This window comes from Armigeres subalbatus, chromosome 3, assembly GCF_024139115.2.
Source record: "Armigeres subalbatus isolate Guangzhou_Male chromosome 3, GZ_Asu_2, whole genome shotgun sequence".
Classification (NCBI taxonomy): domain Eukaryota; kingdom Metazoa; phylum Arthropoda; class Insecta; order Diptera; family Culicidae; genus Armigeres; species Armigeres subalbatus.
The window spans coordinates 267,180,399-267,191,255 of NC_085141.1; the positions used below are offsets into that span (position 1 = coordinate 267,180,399).

At 40.0% G+C, this 10,857-nt stretch overlaps 1 protein-coding gene across 1 annotated transcript; it reads right to left on the reverse strand.

Moving 5' to 3' along the window:
- Positions 1-9,206: 9,206 nt before the first annotated feature.
- Positions 9,207-10,475, reverse strand: LOC134219575 (uncharacterized). Its single transcript, XM_062698350.1, has 3 exons — positions 9,934-10,475; positions 9,621-9,879; positions 9,207-9,566 (listed from the first exon to the last, which is right to left on the reverse strand). The coding sequence occupies exons 1-3, from the start codon at positions 10,473-10,475 to the stop codon at positions 9,216-9,218; spliced, it is 1,152 nt and encodes a 383-aa protein (XP_062554334.1). The 3' UTR covers positions 9,207-9,215.
- Between the last annotated feature and the right edge of the window lie 382 nt (positions 10,476-10,857).

Here is a 10,857-nt window from a genome sequence, read left to right on the forward strand (position 1 = left end):
TGGTGATCGAAAGGTGGAAGCAGCACTACGAGGAACATCTGAATGGCGCTGAGAGTACAGGCAATGAAAGTCAAGGCAGCGGAGGAGATGACTACGTCAGTTCAGCGGACGATGGAAGCCAACCAGCCCCCACCTTGAGGGAAGTTAAGGATGCCATTCAACAGCTAAAGACCAATAAAGCAGCTGGTAAGGATGGTATCGGAGCTGAGCTCATCAAGATGGGCCCGGAAAAGCTGGCCACTTGCCTGCACAAACTGATAGTCAGAATCTGGGAAAACGAACAGCTACCGGAGGAGTGGAAGGAAGGGGTTATATGCCCCATCTACAAGAAAGGCGACAAACTGGAGTGTGAGAACTTTCGAGCGATCACCATCCTTAATGCCGCCTACAAAGTGATATCCCAGATCATCTTCCGTCGTCTGTCACCATTAGTGAACGAGTTCGTGGGAAGTTATCAAGCCGGCTTCGTTGACGGCCGCTCGACAACGGACCAGATCTTTACTGTACGGCAAATCCTTCAAAAATGCCGTGAATACCAGGTCCCAACGCACCATCTGTTCGTTGATTTCAAGGCGGCATACGACAGTATAGACCGCGTAGAGCTATGGAAAATTATGGACGAGAACAGCTTTCCTGGAAAGCTCACCAGACTGATCAAAGCAACGGTGGATGGTGTGCAAAACTGTGTGAAGATCTCGGGTGAACACTCCAGTTCGTTCGAATCGCGCCGGGGACTAAGACAAGGTGATGGACTTTCGTGCCTGTTGTTCAACATTGCGCTAGAAGGTGTCATGCGGAGAGCCGGGTGTGACAGCCGGGGTACGATTTTCAACAGATCCAGTCAATTTATTTGCTTCGCGGATGACATGGACATTGTCGGCCGAACATTTGCAAAGGTGGCAGAACTGTACACCCGCCTGAAACGTGAAGCAACAAAAGTTGGACTGGTGGTGAATGCGTCAAAGACAAAGTACATGCTTGTGGGTGGAACCGAGCGCGACAGGGTCCGCCTGGGAAGCAGTGTTACGATAGACGGGGATACCTTCGAGGTGGTCGAGGAATTCGTCTACCTCGGATCCTTGCTAACGGCTGACAACAACGTTAGTCGTGAAATACGAAGGCGCATCATCTGTGGAAGTCGGGCCTACTACGGGCTCCAGAAGAAACTGCGGTCGAAAAAGATTCGCCACCGCACCAAATGTGTCATGTACAAGACGTTAATAAGACCGGTAGTCCTCTACGGACATGAAACATGGATAATGCTCGAGGAGGACTTGCAAGCACTCGGAGTATTCGAGAGACGGGTGCTTAGGACCATCTTTGGCGGTGTACAAGAAGACGGTGTGTGGCGGCGAAGAATGAACCATGAGCTCGCCCAGCTCTACGGCGAACCCAGTATCCAGAAGGTAGCTAAAGCCGGAAGGGTACGATGGGCAGGGCATGTTGCAAGAATGCCGGACAGCAACCCTGCAAAGATGGTGTTCGCTTCCGATCCGGCAGGTACGAGACGACGTGGAGCGCAGCGAGCGAGATGGGCAGACCAGGTGCAGAACGACTTGGCGAGCGTGGGGCGTATTCGAGGATGGAGAGATGCGGCCTCGAACCGTGTATTGTGGCGTCAAATTGTTGATTTAGTGTTATCTGTATAGATGTAGACTAAATAAATGAAATGAAATGAAAGGTTCATCACTGAATATCCCTATAGATTCCTTAGAGTATTTGGGACCTTCCATTGCTCTGGAGCTACTGGAAATTCTTAAGATATTAACCTCAGCGAAGCATCTGAACTGAACTCCTACAACGAAAAGTTTATCAGAGAATCACAAAGTTAATATGTAATCTTAGAGATGCAAATAAAACCTCCTACTGTTGTTTCTTTTGAGTAGCATTCCTGCAGAAATTTCAGTATTGTTTTCAGAATCATCAATATTAGAAATAAATAATTATAAAATCTTTTTTTTTATTTGTTCATTGCTAATATTGATTTATTCATGAAAATTTTGTATAAATAAATAAATAAATTTATTATTGCTGTGTGTAATATTGTTCTTTATTGGCAATTTCCTATTTTATTATGGAAAATTTCTTTTTTTTCTCTACTAAAGAGATCTTCAATCCAGAGCTGGCTCTCTCAAAATTTCTAATTCTTCATTGAAATTTTATTTTGATATCCACTCGTGGAAGCCAATGATGCCATACTAAAAATATTTTCTCGGTCTCTCTGATGGTTCTTTCGAATAATTTCCCAAGGAACTTCTATTCCACATCTCGAATATGCTTCAGTCAATGGTCCTTTCATGAGTGACTCATAGAGGAATGAATGTATTATAGACCAATTATTATTTTGGAGTTCGGATCATTCGATTTATCCAATTAACCAACTTATGAATAATGTATGATATAATATCCCAGTAGGTCCATTGGGATGATATGACTTCAATTATTATTTATACAAGCTACTACAGATTTTTTAGGTTATACAAGATTTTTTAGGAAGTCGAAATGTTTGAACTACTTGATCATTCAAGTCCGTGAACCCAGTGCTTCTAAGATCCTACGAAAAAGTTTGCGAACAATCCTCATTGTCATTGTGCAACTTGATGTTGACTCAAGATAATTTTGGGTACCTTGTCTCTTGGATCTCATGTTAATGGAAATTAGAATCATATGCTTATTTCATCGGATTGGGTATATACCGATGATGAGAACATTGCAAATGTCTTGATTGATCTGGTAGATTATTAATCACTGGCTTAACTGGCCCATCTTATCTGACCACCCATCTGTTCAGAATGATTCAAACATTTAAACTTTATTTACATACTCTTAGAATCGAAATCTTTCCAAGGTTTCGGATATCTGAGTTTTCATGGTCAGTTAAATTTGAGCTCCCTTATTTTTTCTTATTTTTTTAAAGCCAATTTCTAGATGAACAATTTTGCTGAATAAAATGGTGGCCTATTTCTCTTTTGTGATTTTATAGACAATCTAAAACGCTGGGCATATATGACCCATCATTCCTGGAAGGGTTGAGATTTGTTGCTTGGATTAATTTTAAATTCCAAGATCTTCTTAATTTTCAAGAATAATTATTCTGGAGTTGCAAGGGAAACCCTTTCGGAATATTGATAAGAAGTTCTTCGGAGTCTCCCGGAAAATCTTTAGAATTTCAACGACATTTCCTTTCGAAATTCTGTGGAAGAGTTCCGAAAAATGTTCGGTAGAACTTTTGAAGAACTAGAAGAGTCCGTAGAAGGATCCGAAATGCATATTTACGATGAAAATTCCAATAAACATCAAATTCCGAAGAATTTCCAGTGTAAATTAGAAAAAGAATCCAGCTTACTTTTTTACAGAATCTGTAAAGATTTTATTTAAAATCCTGGGCAACTTTAATGAATCTTCAAAGGAAATTCTTCTAAATTTCCAATGATTTTTTTTTTCGTTTTCCAAAAGAAATTCTTAGAAATTTTCAGCAGTTTTTTTTAATTTCCAAAAGAAATTATTCGGAATATGCCAAAATATTTTCGATGGAAATTCCTAAGATTTTCCAGTAGAAAATCGAAAAAACTTCATCTGAAACACCAATAATGAATTTCCCGAGGAAATTCCGATGTTTTTACAAGTGGAAATAACGAAAAAAATGTACTTTTGTAGTACTTGTAAAGGTTGTACTTTTGAAGCATTTCCAGTAGGAATTCCTTAAAAAATTAAATCAAAATTTTAAACCGTCTAAGACGAATTAAGTACTGTCCATTTAATTCCACCAGTTAATTTTCGTTATCTTTGCCGATACGTATTTCGACCACAACTGTGTGGTCGTCTTCAGTGTCTCGTACTTGACTCGACTTTAGTACGAGACACTGAAGACGACCACACAGTTGTGGTCGAAATACGTATCTGCAAAGATAACGAAAATTAACTGGTGGAATTAAATGGTCAGTACTCAATTCGTCTTAGACGGTTGAATACATTCCACTAAACGAGCTTAATATATTTTTCTGAAAATTTTAAAGATTTTCTGATGTGAAAATTACTTAAACTTTCTAAATCATTTCCTGTGCATCTTTGCATGGTAAAGATTTAAAGCAATGTTTAGCTGAACCTACAAAGAAACCAAAATGACATCCCGAAAAAGAATGAATTCCCGATGAAATTTTGAAATGATTTCTGGTTCAAATTTAAAAAACATGAACCATGATAATTCTTAAGGTTTATTCTTTAAAAATCCAAAGAATTTTTCGAAGATAACCCATAGAGTCTTCCGTGAAAATTCTAAATAATGTCTCGAATAAAAAAATACTTGGAAAATTTATAAAAATGTATAGAATTCACAAAGAGCGTAAAAAAGTATTCCGAAAAATTTTCATTTCAAAATTCCAAAATTGAAAAAAAAATCAACGGAAATATCGAAGTGTTTCATGTGGCATTGGTTCCATATTCCAACTTGAAGTTGATCTGCTTTTCAACTTAGTATATTCTATTAGCATTTCCTCAGTTATAAATTGAAAGCTTTTATATGCCAGCCATTGCACGATTATATATTTTGTGTAGCAAGTACGATGGATACACTATACCTAGGGTGTCGAGAATGTTTCCCACCCGAAAACATCCTAGACAGGAATGAGAATCGAACTCGTCATCTCCGGATTGGCAATCCTCGCAAGGCTGACTGGAGATTGAACATTTTGAAGTGCACTCCTTAAATTGTTCGAAAAACTTCTTTTGTAAATGAAGAAGAGTTTCTGGTGAAGATTCGGAAGATCTTGGTTGCCACTCAATCACGCGTTGGCGCATCTTACCCAGCACTATGAAGCCGGTTCCCAGCTCGTTGGTGGTGCCACAGCTTTGGTAGAAGGTAGCCGCTCGATGCCCGCTTTTCCACACTTTCTGTCCTGTCCAGCAAATCTCCTGCAGCGCCACGACGTCGAAGTTGCGGGGATGTAATTCATCGTAGATCATCCTGTCGCAACCTGCGAAACCTAGCGACTTGCCATTCCATGTTCCAAGCTTCCAATCGTGATCCTGTATTCGTCGCCTTTTTATAGAGGTTTAACAGGGCCCACTGTCAAACCCCACCACATCCTAGGAAAGCCCCACAACTCGCATATGGCCTGGGGAGGGATCGCCAAGCCCTTGGACATAGTACCTGTTGCCCACGATTAGAGGTTATATTGAAATAGTAAATTTATGTTCTTTTGTGCGAAAACGATTGTAATGCGATACTTGGGGATCGTTTACTGATGATTCCGAAAAACGGCCGCGACCGAGTTTTTTGCTGCAGTTTGTGCTGGCAGATTGGTATTTGTCCATCTGTGAATGGGTGAGGAATCACGGTGCTAGATGAGCAGCATCTGTTGAACAAGATTGAATGCCACTACGTATCCGTCCACGATCTGACTGTACTGCCGTTATCTTCCACGATCACCTGGTCCAAAACGATGATGATGCTGTCGTTTTCCGTGGACCATACTTCTTTCCGGTGATCATCGGGAATGTTGTCCAGCAATGTCGTTTTAGGATACATGCTAAAAGCATACTTTTCATAAAATCCGATAAAAAAAAACTTAGTGAACTATGGCCGCCACCTACCTTATCACCACATACAAACATACGTAGGGCGTAGCTATGGTAAAACTTTTTGGGCCATGTTTTATTCCTATTTTACGTTTGCTCCTATGGAAGATCCATTAATTACATAACGGGAAATTTTCAACCCCCCTCCCCCTTCGTCACACTTTTTATATGAAACATCTGAAATTTTTTTTCTTTTTTTATGGGTCGTCACACTTCCCCAACAACGCACCTCCCCCAACTTCCACAAAAATCGTTTTGTCTCAGCTCCCAACTTTTTGAAAAACGGCGTAAACAAACGCAAATCCCAAAAATGCGCAGAAAAAGGGAAACTATTTCCCACCAATGGCTTGCAAAAAAATGGAACAACAATTTCTTTATCTATCGGATTGTTCCCGAAGTTTTAATATGCGGACATAGGCAAAAATTGCGCAAATCCGATTTTCGTTGAAGTTGTTTTTTCGCGGTTATCGAGATTTACGCAGTTTTACGGGCATTTCAAGATACACGGTACGTATCTCCCGCGTAAAAACCGACTTCAGTGTAAAATCAAATATCCAAGCGAATGAACACAACAATTTCTTTCGGTTCAAACGTGCATTACAGATGTGTAAAAAATCTGTCTTTTAAAACTAATCCTAAATACGTGAACGATATTAAAATAACAAATGTTACATCCGTTTGTCTGTGGTAACAGTAAAATATGGGCTTTTTATTTCAAAGTGTTTCTGAATTCATGGACTGCGCCAGAATATTCCCAATTTTAATGAGTACCGCTACTATGAAAAACATCGGATTTGCTCCGTACATGTAGCAAAAACCATACATATTTTAATGTTTTCATTAACAAATAATAAACAATGTTGCTTGCTTCTCCCGCATTACTTTTCACCCACAGCCATTTTACACAAGAGCGAACGAAAGTAAACTCAAACCAACAAACATACAGAAGTGATCCTTTGCGATCTCGCGCGGCAACGCACTCTACGAACTACTTCACCTCTTTGGCTAACGCTTCTCGCCTCTTCTCATCACTTCTACTATGCCAGGTATTAGCGATTTCCATACATCTTGCACGCGGACGCTTCGCTTCTCTCTCATCTCTTCTAATCGCCCCTCTTCTCTCCCAGTATGGCATCAGCCTTACACATGTCAGGCTGTGGCGCATGGCCCTTACGTGAACGTTCTAACTTTTCATAGATATTTTGTGCGTTATTAGCGCAGTACAGATGTTTCATCTCTTCACGGTCTCCATCGTCTTGCGAACCCTTTTTCCTCCGGAAAATCGAGTTTTGTCTGTTTCGCATCCGTTTGTATCCAACCTCGTTCGCCGTCGTGCGATGTTGCAGCAATATCGCCCATGCTGCATCCTTGTCCTCCACTAGCTGCTCACATTCGCCGTGTTTTGTGCAGCGATTGCAGTGCTACCAGTGCTACTTTCCAGCCATCATCGAATGAAGCTGCGCCTAGCTGCGCTTCCGTGAAAACTGTCACACCCAGTTGCTACTTGGGCTAATCAACCGTCTTGTAGCTGCCCAATGTTTAGCCGCGGCGTTCGACTTCGACGCGTCTTGCACACCGTCGAGAGTTTTGAGCACATCAGGCATACTGCAACGAAGTAGTGGTCGGATTCAATATTCGAACTGCGGCAGGTGCGACCGTTAGTGATGTCAGAGAAAAACAATACCGTCGATCTGGATTTACGTTTCTTGATTAGGTGATCTGCACGTGGCTTTGTGAATATTCTTGTGCGAGGAGAAAAGCTTCGAACTATCATTCCGTGGAAAACTGCAAAGTTTATGCTTTGTCATCCGACACGGTATGCAGACTACCCGGTCCATAAAAGGTCTGTACATTTCCATACATCCTACTTGAGCGTTCACGTCGCTGATGAAGATATTCGCGTCCTGTAGTGGGTATCCATCAAATGTCTGCTCCAGCTGTGTATGAAACGCTTCTTTCTTGTCGCCAAGATTCATCTTGATGATTCTACTTTACGTAATTTTCTTCTCATATTCAAAAATTCATGATGGTAGAATAGTATTTCGTTTTTTTGAGAGCATTCCAAGATGTTATCAAATACTATGTAAAATTGATTGAAAAAATAATTGCCATGTGTGGTGAGTGACATAAATATGTTTATTTTTTTATACATTGGCATACTGGCAAAACGTTTCAAGAATATCATGTAATAAACATTTTATAGAAAATGTTATTTGTTTTCAGAAGTTTGAGGCGGTGTATTGGCCCTGACGGCAGTGTGAAAACAAAATGGGGGCTGGGTGATGCTTTTTTTATTTAACCCGGCAAGGCATGAAGGATGTCAATTTTAAAATGCTTATTAAAACGTTAAAACACGTTTTAGCCGAAAATAGATTGATTTTTCGGGTAAGAAATTTGAATTATTTTTAGATTGGCAACACGAAAGTTGAATTATTTGGAATAAAAGAACATGTGTTGATAAGTAGCCTAACATGTAGCTTTTCAAAATTCTAGCCCTAAGTATTAAAAAGTTTTCAGTATAACTCTGTTAAACACATTTGAAAAGCATTTACAAAAATAATTTCTATCTTCACCATGTCGAAATACAGTGATTTCACGCACACGTCCATCTCCGCGAGATCGCAGCAGCGCGGTTTCATCAAGGCGAATTGCTCGTTTTTTCCGAAAAGAGGAACTATGCTCTTTCCCAAGAGTTGAATGGATTTCATCAATATGGAGACGCATGATATTTAAAAAACTTTAATGAAGAATGCTCGTTCATAATCGTGTTAGATAATTCAATAAAAATAATGTTCTTGGCAATAATATATTTTTATGTTTATTGTGTGTTTTTTAGTATTTGCTGTTCTTTCGCCTTGTCTTCATTACCTACATAAATGAATAATACACTTCGTTTTTATAGCTTTTCATTAGTTTTGGTCACTTATGCCAAGTATTTTCTCAGGTAGAACCTTCTCGAAGAATTTCCATTTCTACTTCAAAATTTTGAATGCAGATGGTCGATGTATGTACTATGAAGAAATATTTCCTGGAAACGCTTTTGGTACTGTTAATTTGTCGAAAGAGCATTGTTTGTAACAAGTGTGCAATTGTTAAAAAAATATTAAATGCGATACACAATAATGCAGTCAAATCATCTAATCAAGCAGTGTAAAACATTTAGACCAAGGTCAAAGAAAATGGTTGACAAATTTTCTTTTTTCTTTTGACATCTGTACATTTACGATCTAAAACATAAAAAAACTTCATTTAGAATTTAAATTTTTGTTTTCCAAAGGGAAAACTGTGGTTTGGCCATAACATCAGAACGTAATGACCGTTCTAGCAATTTTTCAATTGGAAACAATGGGATCGGATTCCACATCGTGTGCAACTTGTTGCGAGTAAATCGGCCAAGGACGTCAAGCTGATTTTATATAACATCTTAGGTCCCCAGGCTTTCTATCAAAAGTGTGATTATGAATCTAACATATAGCCTTTCGGTACATACACTAAACAACTTGATTTCATTCCGATTTTAAATAAAAGAAATCGTTTTCGTTTGACATGAATGCATAACATTGCCAATCTTTCTAAATAACTTTAAACGCTTGTTTAGGAGCTGTCAAACACATCTGTATGGATTTTTTCTAAAACATTTATTTAAACCAACTCATACCTTTGGATTTACCTTTAGCCTGTGTTTGCTCCATATTAATTTTCGTGTAATACTCTTGATGTATCACATGTAGAGGCGTGATATCGGAAACCTTTTGGCACCCAGCCAAGGCCATTGTTGTATCCAACTCTTCCTTAAGAATATCCAAAACGCGTTCCACACCTTGTTGACCATTAACAGCAAGTCCCCACAGCGCAGGCCGACCAATCATAACCAGTTTTGCACCGAGTGCAATTGCTTTGAAAACATCATTTCCACCTCTTACGCCACCATCTACTATTATGGTCGTACGGTCTCCCACCGCAGCTACTATTTCAGGAAGAGCTTCTATCTACAAACATAATACCATGTAATCAAATACCGTTTTTCAATTAGGAGATTTTACCGTGGATGGAGCAGAATCCAGTTGACGACCTCCGTGATTGGACACCCAAATGCCGCTAACTCCCTTGTCAACTGCAATCACAGCGTCTTCTTTCGTGAGGATCCCCTTTACAAGTACCGGTAACTTGGCAAGTTTGATCAGCCACTTAATGTCATCCCACACGAGCGAAGGATCTAACTGTTGTTCACCGTACTGGTTGAGTCCTGATCCACCCTGTCCTTGTAGTCCAGCAGCTTGCTCTCCTTCGAAGTTGGCAACTCTAAAATTTCAATTATGTTTTCCATCACATTCATGGCCACAAACTCGAACCTACTTTAATCCAGGCGGCAACGAAAATCGATTCCGAATATCTGCCCGACGTTTGCCAAACAATGGACTATCAACAGTGACAACAAAGGCCTTGAATCCAGCCTTTTTTGCCCTTTGAACCAATCTCTCGGTCAATTTTCGCTCCTTGTAAATGTACACTTGGAACCACTTTGGTGATTTGGGAACGGCTCCCGCTACTTCCTCCACAGAGCTGTTGGATAGTGTACTTAAGGTAAACAGCACCTTACGATTGGCTGCAGCACGAGCATTCGCCACTTCCCCCTCCGGGTGAGCCATCTTCTGAAAAGCAGTCGGAGCTATCCCGATGGGCATCGCATATTCCTCTCCGAACAACTTCACTTTCATGTCACGGTTGGATACGTTCCGCAGCATTCGCGGTCGAATGCGCAACATCTCGTAGCTGGAGCGATTCAATTTTCGCGTCTGCTCATCGTCGGCGCCACTTTGATAATAGTCCAACGCTTCCTTCGGAATAATGACTGCGGCGCGGTCTTCGAAATCTTCGACTGTTATCAGTTCCGACATGGTTCGGTAAGGTAGGAACTAGAACTAAACCGTCTGAGTGGGTAATGAGACTATTTATTGTGTACCTTTGAAGGCATTGGAAGTCACGGTTGATTGCACATCATGATGCACAATCAAGAGACTAATGTTAATATGATACAATATTATAAGCAGCAATGGTTTAGAGTGTCTAGTTTCCATTGGCCGCTTCCTTGAGGTTAATGTTAATCAAGGATGATACTATTTTTCGAGTAAACGTCTTTTGAATGAATCGTTTATAGTCTTAAACTAAAGACTCGAGCACAATAGCCTCCCATTTCAATTTTCGGGAGATTTTTATTATTCCAATTTTATAATTTAAACAAGCAATTTATAACATGGTAATGAAATATATGAGAACGTT